The 27,889-nt window shown below is 36.1% G+C and overlaps 1 protein-coding gene across 2 annotated transcripts in view; it reads right to left on the reverse strand.

The window, feature by feature from the left end:
• Nyap2 (neuronal tyrosine-phosphorylated phosphoinositide-3-kinase adaptor 2) overlaps positions 1–26,741 on the reverse strand; it is a 235,852-nt gene extending 209,111 nt beyond the window's left edge. For both annotated transcript variants that reach the window (XM_076866495.2, XM_077110287.1), the window contains exon 1: positions 26,521–26,741. In XM_076866495.2, coding sequence (XP_076722610.1) covers positions 26,521–26,741 — 221 coding nt within the window. The remainder of the gene's footprint in view (positions 1–26,520) is intronic.
• Between the last annotated feature and the right edge of the window lie 1,148 nt (positions 26,742–27,889).

Raw genomic sequence — 27,889 nt, forward strand, 5'->3', positions numbered from 1 at the left:
ACATGCAATTATGTTGTGGACCTTGTGTTGGATTTCCTATCTCTAGCCCTGAGACCTCACTCATAATGTAAGTTAAAGTGAGTTGAATTATAAGTTTTGATGAAATGAATTGTGCCATACCATAAACTTATACTTTGAAGTCCTAATTCCTAGTACTTCAAAATATGACCTTACTTGCAAAGAGGGTTATTTCAGATGTAATTAGATAAGTGAGGTCATACATCACCTGAATAGGGTGATCCCCTAATCCAATATGACTGGAGGTCCTTATAAAAAGGGAAATTTGGACAGAGACACATGCAGGAAGATCATGTGATGATTAAGCCAGAGATCAGAGTGAGACATCTACATACCAAGTATGCTATGGGTTGTCAGCACGCCACCAAGAGAGAGGCTTGGACCAGCTCACAGAGCTCAGAAGGTCTTCACAGAGCTCAGAAGGACCCAACATGGTCCACACTTTGACCTTGAGCTTAGCCTCCAGCACTGTGGGGCAATACATTTTCTTTGATTAAGAGGACCATTTTTTGATACTTTCTTTATGGCAACCCTAGAAACCAATAGGTTTTAAGTTCTGTACTAGGCCTTATTTGACCTTTATTTTTATAGGGGAAGGAAAGTATGGAAACCTTCAGGGAAAAAAATGTATAAGACGCATTAATTTGGCTGCTGTGTGTTAATTTGACTAGATGAGGAATGTGGGGGCTGGAGATGGGTGTCCAGCAAGTCATGTTGCAAATCACAGTGCCTAGAAGGTGGTCAGTAAATAATTACATTCTACGTTTGCCAGTACTTAGTATCTGCCATATTCCATGCATATTTTCTTGCAACTGCCTAATGAAAGAGCTGGTTTCATGTCTCATTTACAAGAAAGTAAACTAATACTCAAAAAGTGTCAGTGATCGTGCCAGAAACTAAATCTAGATCTGTCTGTTTCCAGGGTTTAAGACCTTTAACACTGTCTAGTACAGCTTTATAGTAAATATTCTTTTAACTGAATGAATGTGTGCATGCTTGAGTTTAAATCCACTTCCATAAGTATGACTAAGCCAAGAAGGGTTGCTGCAATAGCATAAATTTCATTTCTTTAGGATACTGCAATGACGATTTATAGGGAAGGGAAATGAATCAGAAAAAAATTTTAGAATATGCTTAAGCTTTTAAATAATTAGGAATGATATATGAATTATTCTATTAAAACAAAGCCAAATCAAAAAGGTGGCTGTATTAATAGGCATAAATTTGAAATTTGAATATTTGACCAGACAAGTTCAATTTAAAAAAAAAAAATCAAACTATTTAAACTTCAATTTGACTACTTCTATGGAGACTTAAACTGATATATTAAAAAAAAAACATTATTTGACTCTCAGGAGTTTTTATTTCAATCATCCTCATTTGTATGTATAATACAAACACAGTTGACTTTCAGAATACTTACATTTTAAAAAAATCTCTTTACGTGGATCATTTTCCCTTCTTATCTGATACCTTATTGTCTTATATATTGAATAAAATGAAATGGTGTTTTCAACTTATGATGCCTGGCTTAGCTTACTTTCAGGGCATATTTATTGAAGATATATGGGAGCAAATGACAATTCTCTGGATTGTAAGTGCAGAGGAGAAATGTTACAAAAACAAAGCAAAAACATCCATGAAAATGGCTAGTGAAGAAGTCATAAACTATAGGTAACTATGAGTCAAGACACAGAAAGAGTAGTATTGTGAGATAACACAGCATTTCATATCCCATGACATGTTTAGGCTAGTCTGAGAGCACACTTAGCCAGTTGCACAATAGCTTTTGAGAACAATAGCATTCTGCCCAATGAAGGATAGGTTCAGTGTTCACAGCTGGCACAGACACAGAATGCTGATCATATGTGAAGGATCTAGTGTTACTTCTTCAACATTCCCACCACTGGTTTTCCGTGTGTGTGTGTGTGTGTGTGTGTGTGTGTGTGACTTGAGTCATCTATAATGGTAGCACCATATATGTTCATGTTATGAAATACTGTACAGTCTTCAGAGGAGAAAGTTCACAGAGAAAATGCATTATCAGGAAATACCAGCTGTTGTAACATAAAACCCCTGAATTCATGATATCCATTCCAGAGTCTACTAATAATGCAGACACAGAGTAGAAAATCAACCACATCAGTGGAATGCAAACTAAAAGAATTGCATCTCCCATCATGGAAACTCAAAGCATCATTTTTTTTCAAATTTTTGCTTTTAATTACACATTTGTCATGCTTCTGAATACTAGGAACAGCTAGCTACCTATGCTCCCAAATACTGAAATTTGTGCTAGAATTCCATGAGGAAAATAGATTTATTCCTTCTGTTTATATGTGGAAAAGCTCATGTTACCTTGGCTGTGGGCTGATAGAAAATCATAAACAGCTCTAAATCCCCCTAGGAAGCTATTGCATGTGACAGCTGTTCCCAAGGCCATTCAGAAGATCCTACTCCCATACCTTGCAGTATCTTGACTAGGTATTTCACCGAAACAAAGTTTCTAGGTGTGACATTTGATTTTCAGTCTCTTCCTCTGAGATGTGAGTTTAACCCTTTTGGTTAATGAGTTAACAGCACCATTTACATCAAAGGAAAGAGCACTTCTCTTCAGTATTTTACAAAACCCCTTCTTGGTTACTGAAAAAGACTCACAGGCAGTCTGATGATGGTGATTCCTTGTATTAGAATATACTGGCCCATGGATGGATAGTTGGAGAGATACATGCTACTCCCAATCGTTCCATTCACAGTCAGTTCTACATGCCATAAATACTGATCTTTGAAAAATAGAAGTTAATGAAATCAGCGGATGTTTTAACAAGTCAACAGCTTAACCATAACAACTTTTATATCATTTATTCAAGACCATTTCAAAACATTCAAAGAACATTCAATCATTTAGTCTTGGAATATCCCTATTCTACTCATGCAGAATAAGCTAAAAGATACAACTGTATCATTCAATACAATATTTGCTGTAAAATTTCAAAGTACCTTTTGTAATTTGCTTTGAAAATATTTGGCTATATTTTTGCATTTAACTTATGGTTGACTATACTTTGTCAGAAAATGTTCATATTCTTAGATTTTGGCAAAAAAGTTCAGTATAATCATTGTTTTCAAAAGAAATGGATTTAAAAGTAAATAGAATTAATTAATGAAGTTGACATAATTACTCTTCATAGATATTTATCATATATTTGTTTCATTATATTTATAGTGCTTTTTTCCTTGCTTTACAACAAATAAAGTTTTTTCCCAACCTAAGATATTCTTCTAGACCTTGAGGTGGTTATAAGGCCCTCAGCACCATGCATATATTTTCTACCCTTAACAATGGCTCAAGCAGAGATTTAGATGCTCAATCAATATTCATTTTCTTGCACAGCTAAAAACATTTTCCAATTTCCTTTGCACTCGTGATTTGAGTGAAAAGAAAATACAGTTTGGGGTCATGCTCTAGAATAAAGGAGCCTGACTCTCCCTTCCTGATGGCTAAAATGAAGATATGGTGGGAAGAGATGCATGGAGTACCATCTGAGATCAGAAGAGGGAATCTGCAAGGAAAAGATAAAACCAAATCATAAAGGAGTCTGGAGGCAAAACCTGGTGAAGAAGCCCTATCAGCTCTGGACTGTTAATGTTTGAACTATCATAGATGGAATAGGAGGGAATGAGTCATACCTTACTTCAGTCAAGGTTATTTTGCCTTTGAAATAAATGAACTGTCACATTAAGTGGTCTTTTGGAATGTATAGAAGTGAATCAAATATGATTTCAGCTCTCAAGATAATACATACATTCATTCATTCACACACACACACACACACACACACACACGTGTGTGTGTGCATGTGTGTTTATAATTTTATTTACATTGCTTATTCTATTAAATGAATCCGAACATGCATGCAAAGCACAGTCAAATATATATAAAATATCACTGATAAGCTTCTGCAGTCAAGAGCTTTAAAACCTATCATCAGATAAATTATATGGCCACTCATAAACACATAGTATTTATCATAGAAATATTACTATTGTTGTCTCAAATTTCATGTAAATCTGATTACTTTGCTCATTGATAGGAACGTTTAGTCAACTCTTCCTATTTTTAGATCCTCAATATTTCAGGTTGTTTTTGTTTTTGTTTTTTTGTATATGCAACATATTTTGCCTTATAAGTGGACTTCTTATTGAATAAATGCATTTGCACATAAATTCCCAGAATGCGCTAATGACATTTTTGTTCTGGATCATTTCCAAAATGGTTACAAACAAACAACCTCATTCAAAAAAAAGAGAAAGAGAAAATGTGTGTGTGTGTGTGTGTGTGTGTGTGTGTGTGTGTGTGAGAGAGAGAGAGAGAGAGAGAGAGAGAGAGAGAGAGAGAAAGAGAGAGAGAGAGATTTATTTTAGAGGCAGACAATTACTGGATGGCTGTTAACTAAAAACATTTGCACATAAATGTGATTACTTGGTAAACAGCATTAGAGTCTGATTGACTGACACTGGAAATTGAAAATGGACTCCCTTGAAGTTCAAAACTTTAGCAAAAATCATAAGAATCATTAATTACCCTACATAGGATCTGGGGAGTTACCTGTTTGTAGAATCTGCTGCCTTTATGTTCTTGAAGCTAAACCAGAGAATCAGAGTCCCCGCAAGAAACTAAAAAATTAAATTTTGTTAATTAAACCAATATGTAAACAGAAAGTCTGAAAGAATGCCAGGAATCTACCATTTGTTGATGAGGTATGATTCCTCTATGGCAGCAGCATATGGCGATCATGTAACTGTGATGTGTTTAATCCAAGTGGATTACAATGCTAGGCTGGCATTTGAAATAACTTCTGAAAAACACAGAACCACCATTTTTAAGAGATAACATTCATATGCATGAGAGAGTTTTAAATTTGTGGGATTTGTTTGTTTGTTGTTTTCTTATTTATATTTGTATTTATCTTTGGGGTTTGAATTAAAGAATCAGCATCACGGTTAGGGTCTTAATTGAGATCATGTGCCTCAGTTTTCTTACCTATAGAGTGGAGGTAGCAATAGTAACAATTATTGATGTCATGGAACCTGAGTTACTTTATGCAGCTTACTTTGTGCAGCAGCAGGCACACTGTCAGTGTACAATAGACGTTGAAGGTACCATCTACCATGACAGAGGGTTCTTGAGGGACCAACTAGCAGAGTGAATAGCTGATGGATGAATAAAGTGCTTTTTACTTAATAAATGGCTTTTATGCTATTAAAATAAGGGCTAAGCAAGTAATAATCCCTTACACAGTTGAATCTAAGCAACTTGTGCAAATTCCAATGACTTAGGCTATGGACATTTCTGATTTTTCTGTCTTTTTAAGGGCTTCATGTGGTATAGGTTCTAAAACACAAATAGCTAGTTAATAAGGTCCTGAACATTTCAAAATGCGTTTTTTTCCCTCCTGGTGGTAGATATGTTACCAGAAAGAATTATTCTGATAAAATCTTAGGAAGCAAATAAAACTTTAAATGATTTATTCTCTAAGATAAGGGAAAGTATCAGAAAGAGGAAGGGAGACAAGGGAGAAAAAGAAAGAGAGAAAAAAAAAACATGATTGAACAGATCTAAAGAAAGCACAGAATTGCAGGAATCAGAATAAACTAGAGTTTATCAGTTTAGGTTAACACATTTCCCTGGCAAATGCTGCTGACAATAGGCAAAGTCATATGACCTGGAGGAGTGTGTGTATGTGTGTGTGTGTGTGTGTGTGTGTGTGTGTGTGTGTGTAAGAGCCTGTGAAGTCTTTGGCTCTAGATCAGTGTGTGTACCATGTGATGTCGGGGTTGCCATGGCAAGTAGATAATGTGCCACTGATTTTTTTCTGATACGCTGCACTATCATGATAGATGCACCAGAATTCAAATTAATTCTAAAAGAAAATTAAGAGGAAGCTTTATGGAGTTTTGCCTAAATATTCAGCACTTGTGCATGAGTTCCCCTTGGGTTCTGTAAGCAAATTTGCTACATCCAAATATCATCTTTTTTTCAAAATAGTTTATCTTAACATAGTCAATGGATTATTAGTATATAATTCAAAATATATTAATCACAAATTCATTGTTTCCTATTTTGCTATGTTGAGGTATATATTGCAGTGGGACTTTCAGCTACCAGGATATTATTGATTTAAAAAGAAAAAATTCTTTGTTCCTCAATATATAGGCATATAGAATTTCATAGAAATTTTTTAAATTCCAGCTATGCTAAATTGCTTAGAAATCTGAAGATAATATTATGGATTTGACATAAAGCTGCCCAAAGACCAAACTTTCAGTTTTGTAACATTTATTTCCTTTTTAAAAAAAGTTCAGAAATTCACCTTGGCTCTCCATAGTGTCACTATGTAAAGACAAGTTTAGTATTTAGACTATTAATTTGGAATCCTGTTAGGGTTGCTCCTGTGATTTGCCTTATTTGACTCAAGTAGCAGCAACTGATGGGTGAGCCATGGCTTATTCCTAAATCTCATCCCTAAAATAATGCATTCGTCTTCACTATCTTATTCTCTTTTCTTTTTCAAAAAAAAAAAAAAAAAAACTATTCGTTAATGTCCAGTCTGTCTGAGCTCTACCCTCACTCTGCAGCTAAGTGACTAACTAGGTGATCTTGACAAACTTCTTGAAGTCTTCAAGACTGAACTTTAAATAGAAAATGATGCAATCTGTCTCATGGGAATATAATTTGGACTAAATAGACATAAGATGTAAGGAAATTACAGGATATGGTATATGCTAAACACTAAGTCAATGTCAGTCACTACTGTAGTCTTCATGACTACTTACATATTTCTTTCTTCCATTACACAAATTCTTGAAGAGTACCTGTCCTATAACTTGTAAAACTCCCTCCATGTGCTCTTTGTGCATCTGGATCAATAATCCAACAAGAGAATTCAGCAGTCACTCTAAAGTCTACTCTTACAATGCTTGCTCAAGCTTCACATCTTTGAGGAAGACAGAATACAATGAGATTTTTTTCTGAAGAATTGGCCTGGATGGTGAAAACAATTTGACAACAGTTTGACCAAAACCAGTGGAGAGATTAGCAGGTGTTGCAAAACTATGACCCTCCAGCCAAATCCAGCTTGCAACCATTTTTTTTTTCAAGTAATCTTTTATTAGAACACTATTATACTTATTCATTTAAGGTTCATTTGTGGGTGATTTCATACTACAAGAGCAGAGTTGGGTAGTGACAACAAAAACCTTGGAATGCAAATCCTACAATACACTGTTGAAAACATATGCTGACCCAGGAACTAGAGATTCTCTGAGTAAGGAAACATAGGTAAAGGGAGGAAGCTCTTAAAAAAACTGAGCTACTAGTGACATTCAGAACTGTTTAAATCATCTCCCAAGACTCCACCTTGATTTCTATATCGACAAAGGACTCAGGCTGGCAGTGAGGAAAATGATAATCAACTGTGACTGCAACAACAGTGAACATTTTAAATCACAATTATTTTAAGCTTATTTCCTTCTTTCCTTCTGAAGGAAGAGGATTGCTTTGTTGCTAAGTCAGCCCAGGAACTTGTTTTCTTGTGCAAAGTTCAAGAACTTCACAAAGATGGAAGGAGGAAGAGTCAACCTATCTTGCATTCATATCAGACTCCCCAATTTGAAAGAAAAGTTACTTTGATCTACACAATAAAAAGCTTAACCAGAAAGGGGAGTAGAGAGAGAAGAGCCTGAGTTGCCTATGTGCATGCAGACTGACAGGGGTGTCATCGCTTTGGTTTTGTGAAAGAAAAGCTCCTCTGGCTATTCCGTGTGAGACTCCAGCAAAGATCTGAATCACTTTACAAATATTCCAGGTCACCAGACTCCCATGTGTTTGAATGGATTCTTGGCCAGGGTCTTATCATTATTTGACTCAGTTTAGATTTACATAAGAAAGCAAGACATTCAGAGGATGCATTAAAGGTTTGAATGTTATGCAGGGAGTACTATAGGAATGAATAAAAGACAAACAATAATGCCTATGACAATGGCAAAAAGTCTCAGAGAAGTCTACTTGAGCTGAGATCGAACAGAGCCATAGGGACCTGTCCAAGGTGCAGATGATAAATAACATGAAGGTCACAGGTGTGAGAAAAGATTGACCTTGTAAGGGAACCACGCATCTTCTGTGGCTGGAAAGCAGTGACCTCTCCAGCAATAGTGGACTGAAATGACACTAAATTGGGTCCTCAGTGCCATCTGGCAATATGGGCATTATAATTATAATTTTTATAGTTGAGGAAACTTGAGATACCCTGAGGATCAATAAATTTGCCTTAAATTATACAGTTTACTAGAGTAATATTACTTGTATCTCATTATCAATTTTAAAAAATGACCATTTTTGTGGACATTTTCCAAGTATTAAATACTGAATGGGATTATCTTGGCAACATTAAATATGTAACCAACTTAGATATTCCCTAACATTTATCTATCTATTTTGAGTTGTATGGAGGGACTCATAGGAAAGAAAGCTTTACTGTTCAAAGTCTTTAGAAAATTCTTAAACTTTTCATTTCTTTTATTCAAAGATTCCAGATTGGATTGCCCACCTGATTTCTATATCTAACAAAAATCTAAACTAAATGGGCTCATTTAAGACAGTAATACCAGGAAACTCCTGGTTTCACTTCAGTCTTTGTAACACTTAAGTATACTCTTAAAACAACGGAAATCTTAACTTTTTATCAAGATTGGGTTTAATAAAATCACTCACAGTAAAACAAAGAATGACTTATTGTAATAGGTCTATATAATATGTTGTCTTTTTTATTTGCCACAAATTTCAAGCCAAAAGAATAGTTTATAATTTTGAGGATCATAACACTAGTTATGTCAAGGGAGTTCTTTTCAAAGGGTGAGTGTTGAATGAGCATTTGTTCAGATTTTCACCACCTGACAAGCTTCCTGTTCATCCCTGAACAAGATCTAATGATATTAACCAATTTTAAAAATAGCTAATTTTAAAAATCATTCAACTATATTTTGTAAGTGTTCATTAACCCAGGTATGGAGGACTGAGCGAATTCCTGGGCTACCCTGGAAGTGTGGGATTGAGTGGTTGGGGTCTCAGTTCACTTAGCATTTACTCTCAATTCTCTATTAAGCCCTCCATGTAACTGATATCGTTTTGTTGTTGTTGTTTTATAGATATTCTAATCTATAAATACTGTTTTATCACAGAAAAAAAAAAAAAAACTGTAGCCCGGAAAGTCTAAGTAATTTGTCCATAATCCCAACCAGCAGTTAGGACTAAAATTTTGCTTCGAAGCTACACAATGAAGATACCAAACAAGCAGAATTAAAAAAAAATCAGAAAACAAGAGATAACTGTCATGTGTAACTAATTCCCCAGAGAATATCATAATTATCATTTGATTTTAATTATTAAGAATTTATTTCTTACACACTAACTCCTTATCTTTCTTTGTGTGGATGATTGAAACCCCAATGAATTTAAGTTTGAGCTTATACTTCCATATCTTCCTCCCCCCCTTTGAGACACACACACACATACACACACACACACACACACACACTCACACACACACAGTATTTAACCTTCTCACAATCTGGTCATCAAATTGAAAATTAAAAATGTATATAACACATATATCAAATTAGTACATTTTCATTATTTGAAATAAAATTTTGCCTTTGAAATTGTCTTCATTAAGGTGACTGCTGATATCTATTATAAAATAAATCTCCTGCTGGTTCTATAAAATCCCAAAGCAAATAAAAATAAAAGCATTTATTTCTGTTTTGATCATTCTCTAACAACAGTTACTTTATATCCTAGGACAAAAAAAAAATGCCTTTTAAATGTGCAATGTAGACCGCTTAGAAAATTTCTTTTTCAAGTAGAAAGTCCTCTTTAATTTTACCTTTCCCATAGTTTCCCACTCCAAGTGTGTGTGTCAAGAATTTAATTGTAGCATGAAATTAACCAGTTATAAAATACTGTACTTGGGCCCAACCTTCTAATGCAAAATGCACTAAATAATTTGCTTAATGGCCTCTAACATGAGATCTCAATTTAATAACCGAAGTGCCCTTACTTGTTGGATGAATTCCTGGTGAGAAATGCTCTGTGAGTAATCCATCAAACATTAATGGATCAAACACACACACACACACACACACACACACACACACACCACCCTCATACTCATAAAAACTAAAATATAAATAAAACATCTGGAATGCCAACTGAATAGTTCAAACAAAAAGTGTCTGGTGATGATGGTACCTTGTGTATGAACACACCTATTTCCTTGTTTTGTGTTTCCTTGTGTTGGAGATCTCTGTTGGATGTGGGCCTCACTGACTCCACAGTGGGAGAATACATGATCTCTCCATAGACTTGAACTCACCACCTAAAATGTTTCTGCCTCCTTTTTATGAATACTCTCTCAGTTCAACAAGTAATTTCTATATTTGATGTTACCAAATGTTTGGCTTCTACATAAGCGATATTGCTATAATAATTAAGGTGTGTCAGTGTTACTATAATAGATATTGATTCATTCATTTTTAATTCACAAAATCGCAAGGCTTCCTATTCATAGTGAGTCTACAGAATCATTTACAATGTATACATTTTCAGAGACTAGATAAAGAGGGGGAAAGTTCTGGCTCTGTAGTGAACTGGATAAAATCTCCTTCATCACTTCTATCTCGTTTTAGTTTTCTCTTTATATCAAATTTATTTCCTCTTAGTGCTTTGGTTTTATGAGAACTAAGGCAATAAGGGTGGCAGAAGGAAATAGATTAAAATGGGTTGACAAAAAAAAGAAAGAAAATTATAATTTGAGTCTTGTAGTTTTTTGAAGTCTAGATGGGTAAATATTCGTAATTGCACTGCCTGCTGATGCATTTATGCCTTCTTTATTGTAGATATTTAAAAGAAAGAATTTGACAGATAATGGTAGAGCATAGCTCTTGGACTTCAGGTCTTAAAAGCCAATATTCAAAAGTTTTAAAATGCCTATTTTAGTTTTGAAGCCAGGGTAAGTGGAAGATTTTTGCTACAGTACCTAAAGAGGTGAGGTGTATTATTGATGTGGATATTTGCTTTGTACTGAGATGACAATTAGGATCTGAATAAGACAAATCAAGGATGAAAAATATTTAGAGGAAATGTACAAATGAATATTTGATTAATTTGATATACTGAAGAAAAACAATTTGATTAAAAAATTCATATTAATTAGTTCATTGCCCTAATACATTTCTAATACAAAATAGCATTTTATTAGTTCAGTATTTTCTATATATCTTAAAAAATTTAAAAGGGGAAATGAAACCATCATTTTACCCAGTTATCCCATTTCCCAGTATATACTCAAAGGACTTAAAATCAGCATACTATAGAGATGCAACCATATCAATGCTTATAACAGCTCAATTCACAATAGCTAAGCTATAGCATCAACCTCGGTACCCTTCAATGGATGAATGGGTAAAGAAAATGTTGTATAAATACACATTGGAATCTTACTTAACCATAAAAAAGGAATGAAATTATGGCACTTGCCAATACATGGATAGAACCGAAGACTCTCAAGCTAAGTGAAATAAGCCAATTCCCAAAAAAAACCAAAGGCCAAATGTTCTCTGATATGTGGATGCTAACCAACAAAAAAGGGGGATAGGAAGGAAAGAATAGATGTTCATTGGATTAAACAAAGGAATGAAGGGAAGGAAGGGGAATGGAAATAGGAAAGACAGTAGAAAGAGTCTGACATAACTTTTCTATGTTCATATATGAATATTTGACTAGTGTAACTCCATATTATGTACAACCACAAGAATGAGATCCTAATTAGAATAAGTTATATTCCATGTATTCATAATATATCAAAATACACTCTACTATCAAAAAATATATAATTAAAAAAAACAGAGAATTTCAAAGGGGTAATGGACACTCTCTTTTCCCCTAAAGTTCAGTCAAGAATATAAACAAAATGAAATAAAATGTTGACTTTGAGTATCTGGACTGATCTTAAATGCATGCATTGCATTTACTTAAGTAACCTGAGGACTGTGTTAGACACATGAGGAATACAATATCTCCAAATCTTCCTCATAAGAAATTTTATAGAAAGGACATATTTTTCCACTAGTGATAATATCTTCATGATTAATTCAGTACAAGGATGAGAATTATATGAACTAAATTGACCTCTCTAAGAGTTGAAACTAGTGGAATGTATCTACCTCACACTATTTCTTGTCTACCAGAATATTTCACATCCTCATCAGCAACTAACAAGAGCTGCTAGTTGCACATAGAGATAGTTTTATTGTGAGCCTGATCCTTAAACCGGGTTTTATCTGTGTAACTTAGGTAACCTCATGGGCATGCATTATTGCAGTTCAACATTAAGAAATAAATATGCCTACACTTGTCCAGGAGAGCATCAGGCTTCTGTCTGAGGATTTGTCCATCCCTCCCATATTGCCCAAGGCCATTTTTGTTTGTTCTCCCGTTATTGTTGTTACAATAGTTCATACATACTGTCAAGCTGGAATTGAACTTCTCATTCAACTCTGGGGGACAGAGGTCATTCTCTTTTCATGTTAACTAAATCACATTCTGTCTCCAACCAAGATTGCCAATTGTGTTAAATTAAAGATAGAGATTCTTTTGCTAAAGGCAACTTATACAAGGGATTGTGCTGATACCTTTAAGCTGACTTCTTTTTAGAATTCTAAGTCACATTGAAATGAAAAGACTTGAAAGATAGGGTCACTGCATTAATGACAAATCCACAAGAAGCATTCCTTCCTAAAACCCAATACCACCCTAATCTCTCCTTCTTCCACTGTAATGCAGCTCTGCAGCTGCACAGGCTCAGTGCCTCCACCTCATTTCAAAATGCTCTCTTACATACACGATTTCTCCTTGGAGACTTTTAATCTTGTGAGAAGTGACAGAATATTTTCCTTTCCACTGTAGGTTCAAAAGCAGGTGCTTTTATTTTCAGGTCATATGTGAAACAGATTGACTTCCTTAGAAAAATCATGTGGTATCAATTCCAACCAGAGCCTCACAAAGCCATATTATATTGGGTCTTTCAAAGTATCTGTTTATAACGAGAGCTTCTGGAGCTATCCATTGGAACGATATTAGTCATGCTACCCATTAGTCAATGAAATTGTGCATGGTTAGAAAACACACTAAGTCTCTGTAATTAAAATATTCCTGGAAGTGTGTAGTGACTTTTTCCCTGTTATCTTTTATTCCCTTCTTGTGTCTCAGTGTTTCCATATGATGGATACCTACAGTAATGCTACATTAACATACACTACAGTAATGCTCTCATCTGAGGTTTTGGACTTTGTACCGAGTACGCTTTTCTGGTTTATTTCTGTTTTGTTTTGTTGTGTTTTAGGGATTGAACCCAGGGATGCTCAACCACTGAGTCATATTCCCAGCCCTTTTTATTTTTTTTATTTTGAGACAGAGTCTCACTAAGTTGCTCATGGCCTGGCTAAGTTGCTGAGGCTGGCATTGAATTTGCTATCCTCCAGCCTCAGTTTCCCATGCCACTGTGATTACAGGCATGTGCCACCATACCTGTATTTTTAATTTTTAATTGACACTTTTGGCAAGGGCGTTTGGTTGGATTACCCTCTGCCAGTTACTTTTTGGTAAATTGATTCACAGCTTTTGTCTGTTGCTTGTCTCTCCAGTTAGCTATCCTTTTTTTTTTTTTTTTTTTCTTTTCTGATGTTGGCAGTGTTCACTCAAACAGATATCACTCTTCTACACCTGTTTAGTTCAGTCTAACTCGGTGAAAAGAAAATTTGTCATGAATTGGGAAATTCAGCATGGCATGTATTATTTGTATTGTGATTTGAGTGGCAGCCGACTGACACTTAAAGAACAATTTATCTACCTGAATTGGACTAGACATCACTAATGCACATGGCTGATTGATTGTACAGCTTTAGTGGACGTATTCTTTATTAATGAGATTCAGTATGATTTGCTAAAAAGGCTTTTACTGGGCAGTCATTTTCTCTCCCCCTCCCCCACTTCTCTTTATCCCATTTAATCTGTTGAACAGTGTACCCTGTTTTGAAAATGTGTTCCCCTGCTTTGTTTTTATCTGATATACCTAGGCTTTTTAAGTAACTATGGGCATGCTAAACAGAACAAACAAATTAAAAATAAGGATTGGAGTTGAAACAGATTATAAAGGAAGCTGAAAAAAATAATTAAAATCCTACCAAGTTATTAAGAAGAAAAAAAGTAAAATTACATAAAAAGGAAGAAACAATCTAATAACAATATTTGACATTTGAAAAAAACTAATCTCTGGGAATGAATATTTTTATCGGAAACGGGGTTATGCATCATGGCATTCTCTTCTAAACAAAATATGTTCTTTTTATTGATATAGGGGAAGTTGGGATCTGCTGGGGTTTGGGAACTTTGAATAGGATTCAGGATCAACATAAAAGTCATGAACTGCACATCTCTTAGCTCTGCTTCATCATCCAGAGGCTTCTAGACAGGAGAGAGCAACTCACACTGATTATGATCTTTTCTTCAAACACCTTAAAGGAAACGTAAGGATGAATTATTTCAGATTCTGGTCTCACCCTGAACAAATATCCCCTACTGTAGGATTTCAAACCTGGAATGGGGAGGATAAAAGGGCTGTCATCCTTCTTCCGAGAGAAGCATCTTCACATGCTCTAATCCCTATAGATATTTCCCCATTATCTTTTTAAAAAATTTCTCCATTACTGTTCATTATATTTACAAATCACAAAATGCAGTTGCTCCCCTAAATAAGATAAAATACCAGCTGCTAGGGAAGAAAAATGTTCTCTTCATAATGACCTAGAAAATAACTTGCTTGACAAGTGATTTCCCATCTTGTTTTGTCATTTATCTCCCCAAACAAGTACTGTTGTAATTGTGTTTTATAAACAAGCGCTCAAACAACTTTTTAAAAATTATATGTGAAATCTGACAATGTGCATCCTAGGAAGTTAAGCATTCCTCCAGGAAAATTCCTAAAATCTCAAGCTTCTCCATCCATGTGTGGTTTCTTTTTTTAAAGAGCTGGACATGTCTAAGTCACAGTGACTGCACCAAGGAGTTAGAAGCAGGTAGACATTTTTCTCCAGACATGGGGCAGTGCAGACCACCATGGGTCCAGCCTCCACTGCATCCTCAAATCAAGATGAAGGGCAACGTGCAACAGCATTTATAGTGTGACTCTGAAAATACTTTGCTCTTCCGAAGGGAAATCAAACTGCCAAGCACCAAGAAAAAAATTGTTTGAGATTTTAGCTTCTGTAGATACAATGGTTCTATCACTGGAATTCATTATTTATATCGCTCTTCAGTTATATCTAAATGGTATAGCAATTTCAAAGAAAGATGTATTTCCATAAAGTGAAAATTTAATAGTTCATGTGCCAAGATGGAAAGCTTTCAAGGTAATTCCCTTAAAATATTTAGAAATTTATTAGCAAATTTCATTGTAAATATCACATGATATGCCAGCTTAACTGTTCCCTTGAAAAGCTATCAGTGCACTGAATGAGCTCAAAACAATCTGCACTGACAAATGTTTAAAAACCTACTATGTGCAAAAAACAGCTTTCCTACTTTTGGAAGCTGGTTTAATAATCAAGATATACAGCCACAATTTATTGCATCATTTTGGAATCTATGCATATGCCAAAAGTTTTCTTCTGTCATTTTAACTATTTTAGAAAAAAAAAAAAGAACAAAACATGTTTATAATAAGGTGAAACAAAGTGATAAAGTAAAAAGTAAATCATATTTGGGTAATGGGTACCTGTATCATTTGCAAATGCTCAAAGCCATCAATCCCTTTTCCATACTGTTTTTACTGGAGGTGGAGCAGAGCCTTTGCAAACATAGTGCCACATGTCATTATTAATGTAGCCACATTGTTTGATGAAAATGAAGATAATAATGACAGAAAAGCAGTAAGAGTAATAATAATAATAATGCTAAAATCATGGCAGTTATCAAGTCAAAATAGCTATATGTCCACTTCCCCCGTAGTTTCTCCAAAGATTTATGTTGTATCCGTTGCTTCTTTTAACAACTGAACAAAATGAACATTGTTTCTTCCAACAACAACAACAAAAACAGTAAAAATTTAAAAATCAAGAAATTTTAATGGATATCACTCAAGCTAGCAAGTAAAGAAACCAACCCCATCTTGAACTTGGACACTGGAATCTCCTCCTAAACTCTGTTGCCTTTCACCCACACCCAAATTCCAGCTGAAAAAATGTCCTGTGAGCATCAATTGGCAAACTAATTATTTATGTCTCCATCATTGCCCAAAAGCCCTAAGTCAACGTGACCAATGCTAATAATAGCTGAAACTATCCGTTTCACAGCAATTTTCCTTTTTGAAAATGTCAGGCATTGTGTAGGCTTATGTCTGTCTCTTATCTGGCTTCTTGAATTACAGGAGGACTGTGAGCTGTGCCCTGAATTGTAAAGCCCCCAAGTGTGTGGATCATATAGCTCTTAGAATCATGATCTCCGACTCCACTAACTGCACAAAACAGAGACCTGCAGGCAATTGTTCATTTGCTCTGGTTAATCCAGACGCTTACCCTCCATTTGCTATTCAATGGATATAAAGTTTCATCTGCCCACTATGAAAAGTTCCAGAGATCTACTGTACCACACTGTATCTATAGCTAATAATACTGTAGTGTACATTTAAAAATTGCTTAAGAGGGTACATTTCATATTCATTTTTCTTATTGTAATAAAAAAGTCTCTCCTCAAACAGGATGTATGTATATGACTTTTAGAGTTTTATAAGAGTATTTCAAATTTCTATTAAAATTTTTGATTTTATATCGACAGATTGTCAAAAATGAACCAGAAAATTTGAACAACGATTTTCAATCATTAGATACGTAAGAAACATCTCAAAATTAATATGTGTAAAACCTTTCCCAAAACCTACTTCTTCTGCTGTCTTCCCCCTCTCAGTTTGTGGAAATAGCTTCCTTTAATGGGACTCTCACACCCTTTGTCCAATCTGCCACCAAATTCTGCAAATTCTACCTTTTAAAATGTATCTCCATTCCCACTACATCCAGCATTTATGTCACTCAGGTCCTAGCCTGGGTTTTCCCTCAGCCCAGTTGTTTTCACGGCTCCAAACTGCTGTGCCTCCTTCTGTCCTTGCTGCTGCCTAAAGCAGCCAGAATGATCCTCCTTGGATTCATCTCATCCAGTTCCACCCTGAGTTAAAATCAAATCTCCATCAGTGACCTCCGTGCCCCTACAATATCAATGGACACTGCCTCTGGCCTGAGTGAACATCCACCTCATTCTATTTCACCTGCTCTGTTCTGTTCCAGCCATGTCCTTGACTTTCCTTCAACATGCCAGCAATGCTTCTACCCAGGACCTTGACCTCTTCTCTTGTCAGTCCTTCTTCCCGGAAGCCCATTGCCCCAGACAGCTGCCTGGCTTCTTCCCTTACATATTTCAGGTCTTCACTCAAATGTGACATCCTCTGTGAGCCTTTCCCTAAGCAAAATCATTCAAGTTGTACTCTTTTATGACCCGATCCCCAATTTATCACATTCTAATTTTGTATTTACTTGATTTTTGTCTGTTTTCCCCTGCTTCTGCCCCTGTCACCATCACAACATTGTGAATCTCGTGTGGGCAAGCATTTTTTATTGTTTGGTCACTGCTTTAACCTTGAACACTTTGAACAATGCCTCACATATGATAAATGCTCAATAAATACTTAATAAAACTTCAAATAAAAATGGAATAGCTATACAACACATATAAACATCAACCTGAAAGAAAATTAAAAGTCTCCTTGGTGATGTTTTTCATTCAATGCTGAATCACTTCATTTCTTATTCAAACATCAGAATATGCTAAGTGGTATACTTAGCTCCAAATCAAAGACTAAAATGCAATTTACTAATTAAAATAATGGATTTTAAATGCTGGCCTTTTTTGCTTTTTTTGAAAAGTCTTCCTTGTACATATTATTCAAAGTGCTTTTCTTTAAAAAAAAAAAAGTGATCTTTTTTTTTTTTTTTTTTCCATCTGCTTCCCGGCAAGCTAGTTATATTCATATTCTAGCATGGACATGAATATTCTGTTATTTATTGCAAATATGAGCATTACTGAGAATAACTTTTAACTGGAGGCAGGTCTTTCAAGCAGAGATTCATCTTTGGGGGGGGTTGATTTGCCTTCTATCAACTCATGACTAAATTAATTTCAAGGCAACCCATACATTTATAATGGAGACATTTTCTTCAGGCTACCTTACAGTTGGACAGAAGGCTTGGAGCAATTTTATTAGCATGCTCAGGCTCCACTTTAGCCATTTCAATAGTTATATTAAACCTGTTCTCCCAGAGACACCGCATTTTTAGTCACAAAAAGAAATATCCCTTGACTCGTAGCCTTGATCCACAATGGTTTCTTTTTCTTATCTGTTTTTTTTAAAATATTTTTAAAAAGCCCTCAAAATTAAAACATTGAGAATATCCTTCAATACCCTAACCAACAAAAGAAATAGCCCTAGAACAGAGAACATATAACCATCTCTAAATATTTAACAGTCGTTCTAAGAGAAAGATTACCTTGAAATGTCCAAAGGGTTTCCTCTAAATCACTCAGTTGTCACAGGACTGGGTATGTGGAAGGTTCGCTTTTCACAGAGTTTCCTTCTTGTGCTGACTGACTCATATGCAGCTGTATTCTGAAAAGCCCCTCCTCTTGCCAACATCTGTCTATTTATTTGATATGTTGAACAGGCACTGTACTTCTTAGAATGTAAAGTAAGTGCAAGGTCCAGCCTATAATTAAAGTTCAAACAACCAGCAATACAAAGAGCTCTAGAAGAGGTATGGGAGGAGAGTGTGGAGGAGGCTTACCTGGAGAGGAGACTTAAAGCCCTCCCCCCCATGCTGCCTCTTATCTGTCCTGCCAGGTGACTGAATGAGAAGTCAAGGATCACCACCATTACAAACATAAGCATAAGGTAAATTGTAAGTTGATGAGTTCTGAAATTCAGATTAATGATCTTAGGGCAGTTAGTGACCTCTACTGAAAACACGAGGCCAGCAAGAGAGACACCACATTTGCATGGAAGTGTCCTTAGATACACGTTCAACAAAATTATTCACTTTCATCAACAGCACTCAAAAATATATAAATTAAGTTATTAAGAATCAGTTTTGCAAATATAGTTTCTGCCTCAAAAAAACAAAAAAAAAGAGGAATCAGTGAGGCATGGATAAAGCAAGTTTTTGAATTTTCTCTTCTAATCATATGATTCTATGAATAAGAACCTCCCATGCATTTGGTACTATGATCAAAATTACTCCCACGCTTGAATATACTGTTTAGCATTGACAAAGACAATCCGGATGCACAATTTTAACATAAAAACAAGCAAACCAGCTTGTGGTCCTCTGAAATGATTAATAGAAATGTGATTTGAATTAATCACAAACACACGAGGAAGCCAAAATTAGAGAGGGTTATTAAGATACTGTCTGCTGTTTAATCTCGCCCCTTATCAACACATTAACCTTGTTTTCTCTGCCTGAGCACTAAGTCCTACAGCAAAATTAGGTCAGAAACTCACATCAGATCAGATCAGCAGAATCATTGCGTGCAGCCAGACCCTGAGGAGCTGCAGCTTTGGGTTTACTTGTGGATGGTGTGGCTAAGGGCTTTTTCCTGTGCTTGGAGAAGCAGGGGACTTGGGGCCAGCTGCAGAGCACTTCCCCACCATACTCTAAGTCTGGCTGTCCAGTATTCCTAACATTTGAGCACTGTGTTTCTGAACCTTTGTTCATTTAACTGTCTTCAACCACCTGTGCAATAATGCTTCAACACCTCTTTTCATATACATATAGGATGCTTCATTTTTTCTACAAATCCCCAAGGAAAACAAATCCAATGAGATTAGCTATTTGTGAACAAAGTAGCAATTTGAGCTGCACCCAATGAGCACATCATTCACTAAACTGCACTTCAATAAATGTTCCCTACTTCCATAAATGTTCCCTACTTCCATAGTCTTCTGCCACCAATCATGGTATGATTCCAGAAACCATAGAAATCTAAAGATTTATGTTACAGCTAATATTTCTCCAGGAGCCCTTAGTGTAATTATGTGTTTGGGTAAAGAAATCATTTAAAATAATAACCAATTCACTACTTTGTCACAACCATTTGCTTTTGGGGAAGCAACGTGTTAATAAAATAAAGGCAAATATTTTTATTTTTTCTAATGACCCAAAGGAAGAACATCAGGGTCTTTTGATTCTCTCTGCAAAACAGAACTCTGAAACCCTCAAATATAAATAACTTTCAAATATACCTACTAATAGGAAATTGCGTGTGTTTTTAAAAAGAAGCTGTAAGTAATCTAATTCCATTTCTGACTGTCACTTTTAAAGAGGAAATATAACCTCAGATAGATCCCTTGAGGGCATCCACAGGGAATAGAAACGTTGCTAATCAGCCTAAGTAGTCCTTTGTGTCAAAACCACTTTGCTAAAGTCTAGAGCTGTCTTCCAGACTCGAAATGTTTGGGGAAATTTCACTAATGTAGCATTTGCATTATCAGGGGAAAAAAACACCCAGCCCCTTTCCTATAATAAAATTATTGTCAGAAATATATGTTCTGGGAACAAATTTTAGTTTCAGGGCTATTTCCTTGTTTTCAAAATACTATGACCAAAACAAAATGAGATGCTGCAGGGGCTGGTTCCAGAATTCAGAAAGAAAATATATTTGAAGGGGATCCTAAATGCTAATCATACTTTGGGTGTGTAGGATCGTCTTTTGATTGGCCATCACCTTCAATGAATATCCTGACCCAATGGTCTGAACACAGGATTGCTCATAGTGAAAGTCCAGGGAACCTAACAGGTACATGAACATCATTCTTACAGAATACAGCCAGACTCTGTTCTCACTGGTCAGTTCCCTTCCTATTGGCTAGTCTCTGAGCCAAGTCAATGATTCAATACACTCTCAAACCTGTTTCTTACTTTCCCCTACTCACGTGACAAATAGGATTTTGTAATCCATCTAGAGTGAACTTAGTTGGAAGCTATGGGTTTTGCATGCTTGTTTTCTTATAGTTTTTTTAATGAAAAATTAATTTCATTTAACAGTGCCTGCACAAAACCATTAGGATTTTAAAAGCAAAAAAGATGAACCACAGAAAGATTTTTTTAAATTCTCCATTAATTTTTCACCCTCTTAAGTCTTTCTTTCACACCAAATGTTATTTGGAGCTGTTAAGAAGAACACTAACAGCATCACTTTTTATTTATTTAGTATTTTTCACTGAACCAGCTTTTTCAGTAAAATCCCATGTGAGAAATGGAAGTGAAGGTATAAGAAAGTTAATAGTGACAAGGGGCTCAAGTTAGTTTAAAAATAAGGAATTGGGCTTAGAAAGTCTAAGTGACTTAGATTGTTGAGAAAGCGACGAGGATATTCTCTTTCTAAGAGCTCAGTGTTTTAAGCTTCCCAGCTTCAGCACAAAAGGCATTTCAGCACATATGTGATCCAGAAGGTCAATCATATGAAATCCTATTTCCATTTTTTAAGCAATCCTTGGCAGTCTGCACATTTCTGAAATTGCAACTGGCATATTTCACAGAGAATTATCATCAATGCCTTTTCAAGGTCAAACATCCTTCCTCTTTAGAATTTTGGCATTTGTAGCCTATATATTAAATCATAGTATTTATTTTAAAAGGCATTCAGGAGAGACATTAAATAAGTTTAATTAATTAGACTGTGTTCATTAATGCCATGTTGAATTTTCTTTACTTGACATAAACTTCATGGGAAAATATATGACAATATGTGTTAGATTTGGCTGGGAGTATTCTGCATCTGTTACCATTTCTGGAACCCCTGAACACCTATGTAAGGCTTTGGACTCTCTCAAAGAATTAAAAATACATTTCTTATTAGAAAAGTTAAGTCGGACTGGGGATGTGGCTCAAGTGGTAGCACGCTCGCCTGGCATGCGTGCGGCCCGGGTTCGATCCTCAACACCACATACAAACAAAGATGTTATGTCCTCCGAAAACTAAAAAATAAATATTAAAAAATTCTCTCTCTCTCTCTCTCTCTCTCTCTCTCTCTCTCTCTCAAAAAAAAAGAAAAAGAAAAGAAAAGTTAAGTCATCTGAAATGTATGTTAAAGGGACAAAAAAAAGATTATTATTACTTTCAAATTGTCAAAATCTCAGGACACTGGTTGCCTTGTGAATAAAATAAAACTGAATTTGTACATTACTATAAATGCTGAGACTGCACCACCTGATGAGATACCCTCTCCCTAGGCAGTGACAGAGGTCTTTAAGCCCCACTCCTCTTATCATCCAACCATAGCTTATCTGACTTCTTTCTCTTTTCTCTGAGTAGCTGTCTCCCCCAATGATATCCAGAGACATCTACGTCCTCATGCTGTGCATGATTTTGCTTTTGAGGTGGTGAGGCAGGGGAGGACAAAGGAAATCAGAAAAGCATCAACAATTTTGGAAAGGCTCTAATAGTATTCTGAGATATTTGTACTTTCAACAAAAATTCCAGAAAAGGATGTGAGGTAGAGCAAATGAGAGAGAGCAGAAAGAGTTGTAGAAAGCATCTACAAGTGTACTGCATCTTTCCATTCCTGGCACATGTAACAATTACAAGGACACTAATGGACCGTCCTTTGGGCTACGACTGACCTCACTCAGGACTGTCTCCTGTATGTCTGCCTGTTATTTTTACCATTAACATCCAATCTTACCCTGTGATTGCCTTTGAGGTGAGGGGTGAGTGTGGGTAGTTCCCGGGGAGTAAGGCTCACTGCTGTGGGTAATCACCGTGGATTGCCTTATCCACCCGGGCACAAAACAGGCTTGCAACCTTGGGTTATCTTCCCAGCACACTGTTTTCCAACCAGAGCTTGTCCTTAGCCTCAGGCTCCTACTTCTACTTTCATTCTGCAGTTTTAGCTGTATGAAGCTTTGGGAAGGCAAGAAAACAGCACTGTTCAGTAATTTGACCCTTCTGCCTCTTTTTCCACTACTTATTCTCAGATGTCCTGGTTTTCCAACACATTTCTCTTCTAAAGTTTGGCTCCTGATTTAAGTTCATGCTATGGCCTTAGAGGACCAGGTAGAGGCCTTTCTAGGGTTAGTTTTTAGCCTGTCATTCACTCATCACTCATTCATTCATCCATAAGCTAGAGCACCTTTTCTTTTACCACGGAGCGGTCTGTGCTTCCCAACTACTCAAGGACATGCTCACAGTAAATCTTCTTCCCTAAGTCCCCAATGTTTCCCTTTCCATGGTTTCATTGATATCAACATATAGTTTTCTTTATTCCTACTGGAACAAAATTAAAACAAAACCATAAATCACACTGGCCACATAACTACTATAATTGTTTTTTCAGTTTTTGACTTTGAAAGTCCTCAAAATAGTTCTCTATATTTTGCTTCAATTCTCTTCTTATTTTTCTTATGAACATGATTCCAGTGGGATTTTTCCTCCCAAAACACTGTTCTTATTAACACCAAATCGGTAAAAGGCAACAGTGACTTTCCAGGCTTCCGTGCATTTGATCTATCCGCAAAATCCCTCTTCTCCAGTCATTTTTTACTCCTCTTGGAGGTGTCTTTGCCTTTTTGTGGTTCTTCTGCCCTCTCACTAATTGTAACTGCACTTCCACTAGATACTTCTGCTGGTCCCATTAAATGAGCAATTAGATGCCCCAAGAATGAGTTCTGGGTTCTTTCATCACCTCAGTCTAAACGTAAGTACTGCTTCTCTCCTCCAGGCTCCTGAGTGCTAAACGTAGAGAGTAAGGCTGTCACATTTATACCTCTGGCTTAGATTTCTACCCAAACCCCCAGATTCTGTCTCCAATTGTCTGTTCAGACTCTCCACTTGGGTCCTTAAAAGGCTTCACACAATTGACCTTCACAAATATGCTCCAACAAGGTGAGCAGGAGCTCCCCAATAATTGATCCTAAACTTGCTCATCGTTAAGTCTTTGCCATTTCATTAGGTGAAAACATTATTGTCCAGTCTAAGCAAAATCAAAATAAAATAGAAAACAAGAGAAGGAATCTTTAATTGCTTCCTCTACCAACTCCTACATTCATCAATCAAATAATTCAGATGTTGCTTGTGTTCTGATTATTTTATATCAACTCTAATGTTAGCATCCTAGTCCAAACCACCATAAGCTCTTACCAATTAGCACATAACATGAGGGATGATTTCCTTCCCATTTTTTTTTTTCTTTTTTCCCCTCTATTCTCAAATTGAGAGTAGTTCAATCAGCTTCTGTTTAGGAGGTGGGGTGATGGGGAAGTAAATGTGCTCAGATCATTTGGCTGCTTCTCAATTCAATGTGTGTCCTGAGCTGTCTTTATTTTCATGCTTTCTATTATAATTCTGGAAAGTATTGCTTATTAATCCAGTAGAGACCAACTCAAAGTTCACATTCCAGACCTCACCTATGTAGTGACAGGGTTTCACCATGTCTCCATTTATACAAATTCTTGTTTTGTGTGTCTTGGACTTTAAACTTCCTCTGTACTGTTGGTTATGCGCCTTAGAACACCTTACAGTAAACCATCTAAGAATTATCCATTTCTGTTATTAGTTTCTATAGATCTTTAGATAGAAATATGCTGAATATTATTAATAAAACAGGAGATGTTAGTATGGATAAATATAGTATTATATGTGTGCCCTGTAAATTCTAATAGAATGATTCAGCAAATAATTTCATTTATATGCTTATAAAAAGAAGTAGTTGTTGAGTTTTAACACCAAAATTAGGAAACTCCAGATTGTAGAACTGAAGTTACTTAGAAATCATGTTGGCCATTATTTCTGTTTAGAATTTTGAAAAACTCAAATTTGAAACCAAAGTAAAATGCTCACCTACAGAAGCCCATTAGAAATAGTCTGAGTGGGGAGGGGATTCTTAAGGGCATTTAAGTGTGAGAAATGATAGAAATAAAAACCAACACAGTCCCCAACAACAAGTGAATTCATTTTAAAGATTAACATGTGCATTGTGAAAATGTTTATCAACTACATAATTGTGCAAATATTTTTAGACCTAGTAATAGAATACATTCCTATTTTAATAGTCCACAAGAATATGCTCTTTCAAAAGTCTTCCACAACACTTCTTTCTAGTGTTTTTTCCAAACTCTCTCTCATATAAAATTAATTTTCACAAAATATTGGAGTGACACAATCTTACTCTTAGCTTAGTTCCCTATAAGCATAAATAACTTATCTTAAAATAATATTTTATGTCATAATATTCACAGATTATACAAAATATTAATACCAAATTAGAGGAAAAAATCTAGCATGAAATACCAAAATAGCTTATTTTCAGTTACCGGGCTAACTGATGAAATTATTTCCTATGTTAGATTTTTACATTTAGCAAATAGATTCACTGAAGAAGCAGGACTCCATTAAACACAACAGGTGAGTACGTGTACCATGGGCAAATATATGCTTAAAACACTAACATTCTCTTGAAAAACCAAAACTTATTCCTTCTTTTGGTGCCTGTGCCCCAGGACACTTAACCTCAATTTTGTTTGTTTGTTTGTTTGTTTCAAGGGATGGAACCCAGGGGCACTTAACCACTGAGTCACATCCCCAACCCTTTTGTTTTGTTTTTTTTTTTATTTTGAGACACGACCTTTCTTAGTTGCTTGGGGCCTTGCTAAGATGCAGAGGTTGGCTTTGCCTCAGCCTCCCAAGCCTCTGGGATTTGAAAGGTTGCAATGCCAGGCTTATTAGCTTGGAGCTGTTAGGTTTTGCACCATAAATATAATTCATTTGAACTAACCTAGGATAGTTGGTACCAAATAAGAGATGGAAGAGCCGTTAAATTCATCCAAGAGCACACACTGAGGATTCTGCCTCTTCCAGAGGCCATCAGAGGCTAATTATTAATGTTATTTGGTCATATTTTGGGGAGAAGTTGATCCTTATATTAAGGTAAGTGCAATAAACAAAGGCCCTTAAGGTGGGGTTTTACATCAAACTTTAGCTATTAGAGGGGTGGTGTGTTCTCTTGTGCTCTTCCCCAGAGGTTGTTGAGCACGAGCCTTAATTTGGAGGAAGCTGAATTCTTTCCAAGCCTAGCTGAACCTCCACAAGCACCACATACATGCAAGTAACTTGTAGCTAAGGGAAGAACCCTGTCAGCAGGCTGGACAGTGGAGCTGCCACTGTCACCTCCCCTCATCAAGTCCAGCCAACTCTGAGAGCCCCTTCTTGACAAGGTGACAACGTCACAGCCCGAGCAGCACTCACAGACTCCCTGGTGTGCAAAGCCCAGGTCATGCTTATTATATTTACCGCTTTATGGCTTCTTCCTGTCTGCGGCGTTTCTCATTCTTCTCCTTCAGGTAGGCCAGGTTTGTTTCATTTCTCAAGCGATCGTTCTCTCGGGCAATGTCAGAGGCATTCTGAATCACCAGGCCGTCATATGCCTTCATCCCCATATCCTCAATGTACTGCAGAAAGGTGTCCAGAGCGTCCTCCTCTGGGTGAGCGCTGGTCATCTTGGAGGGTATCATGCAGAGGGAAGGTTCCTGCAGAGTCAGAAGACGTCACAAGTTCAGCACAGGTGGAGACAGAAGCAAGGTGCAGTGTCCCTGACCTGTGTCTGCCAAGTCCCCAATGATTCCAGCAGGTCCACTAGGAGAAAACATCTCCTTGGACATTACATTCCTCTAGAGTATTTGAAGTATTATTAAGTAAGTGTCACCTGGCTATCCAACACTCCCTCATTAACAGGACCAAGGTCAAAGCTACTAGACTAAGAGATGATATGAATGTGCGAATTTTTGTGTATGAAGATAGCCATTTGGTTTACATAATTAAAGTCATATTTCATTTTTCAAAAATGAGGGGGGGCGGGTTGTTTGTTTTGGTACTGGGGATCAAATCCAGGGTCACTTTACCACTGAAGTACATCTCCAAACCTTTTTTATTTTTTGAGATAGGGTTTTGTTAAATTGCTGAGGCTAGCCTGAAACTTGTGATCCTTCTGCCTCAGCCTCCCCAGTCACTGGGATTACAGGTGTTTGCCACCATGCTCAATAAAAAAGGTTCTTTTACCAATAAGACATAGCAGATACAAGTTTCATTTAGTACTCACTGTTGTAAGTATTTTTCTGTGATATTTCATATAAAAATAAAATTTTATTTGGAAAAAAACCTTTTGTATTATATATGTTATTCTTAAAGTTTTTAAATAAAATTTATAAATCTGAATTATTCATATAAAATATAGCAATCAAACACATTTCTAGTATAATTTCTATAGGACATAATCCATTTGTGGCCCCCTACTATTTTCCATAATGGTCCTCAATAACTGCTTCATATTATAAGTTAGTTTAACTCAAATGCTGTAGATCACCAGGACCTCATTAATCCTGGCCAGTTCAGTAACTCCAGCAGTGATAAATTGTTATATCATTGCTACCTGAGATTAAAGACTTGAACCACAGAAATGATTTTTTTTTTTTTTTTTTTTTTTTTTTGAAACAGGAATTGAACCTAGGGACACTTCACCACTGAGGTACATCCCCAGTCTTTTTTAATTTTTTTTTTTTTTTTTTTTTTTTTAATTTTGAGACAGGGTCTTGCTAAGATGCTTAGGGCCTCACTAAATTGCTGAGGCTGGCTTCCAACTGTGATCCTCCTACCTCAGCCTCCT

Source organism: Callospermophilus lateralis, chromosome 9 (genome assembly GCF_048772815.1).
Source record: "Callospermophilus lateralis isolate mCalLat2 chromosome 9, mCalLat2.hap1, whole genome shotgun sequence".
Taxonomy (NCBI): domain Eukaryota; kingdom Metazoa; phylum Chordata; class Mammalia; order Rodentia; family Sciuridae; genus Callospermophilus; species Callospermophilus lateralis.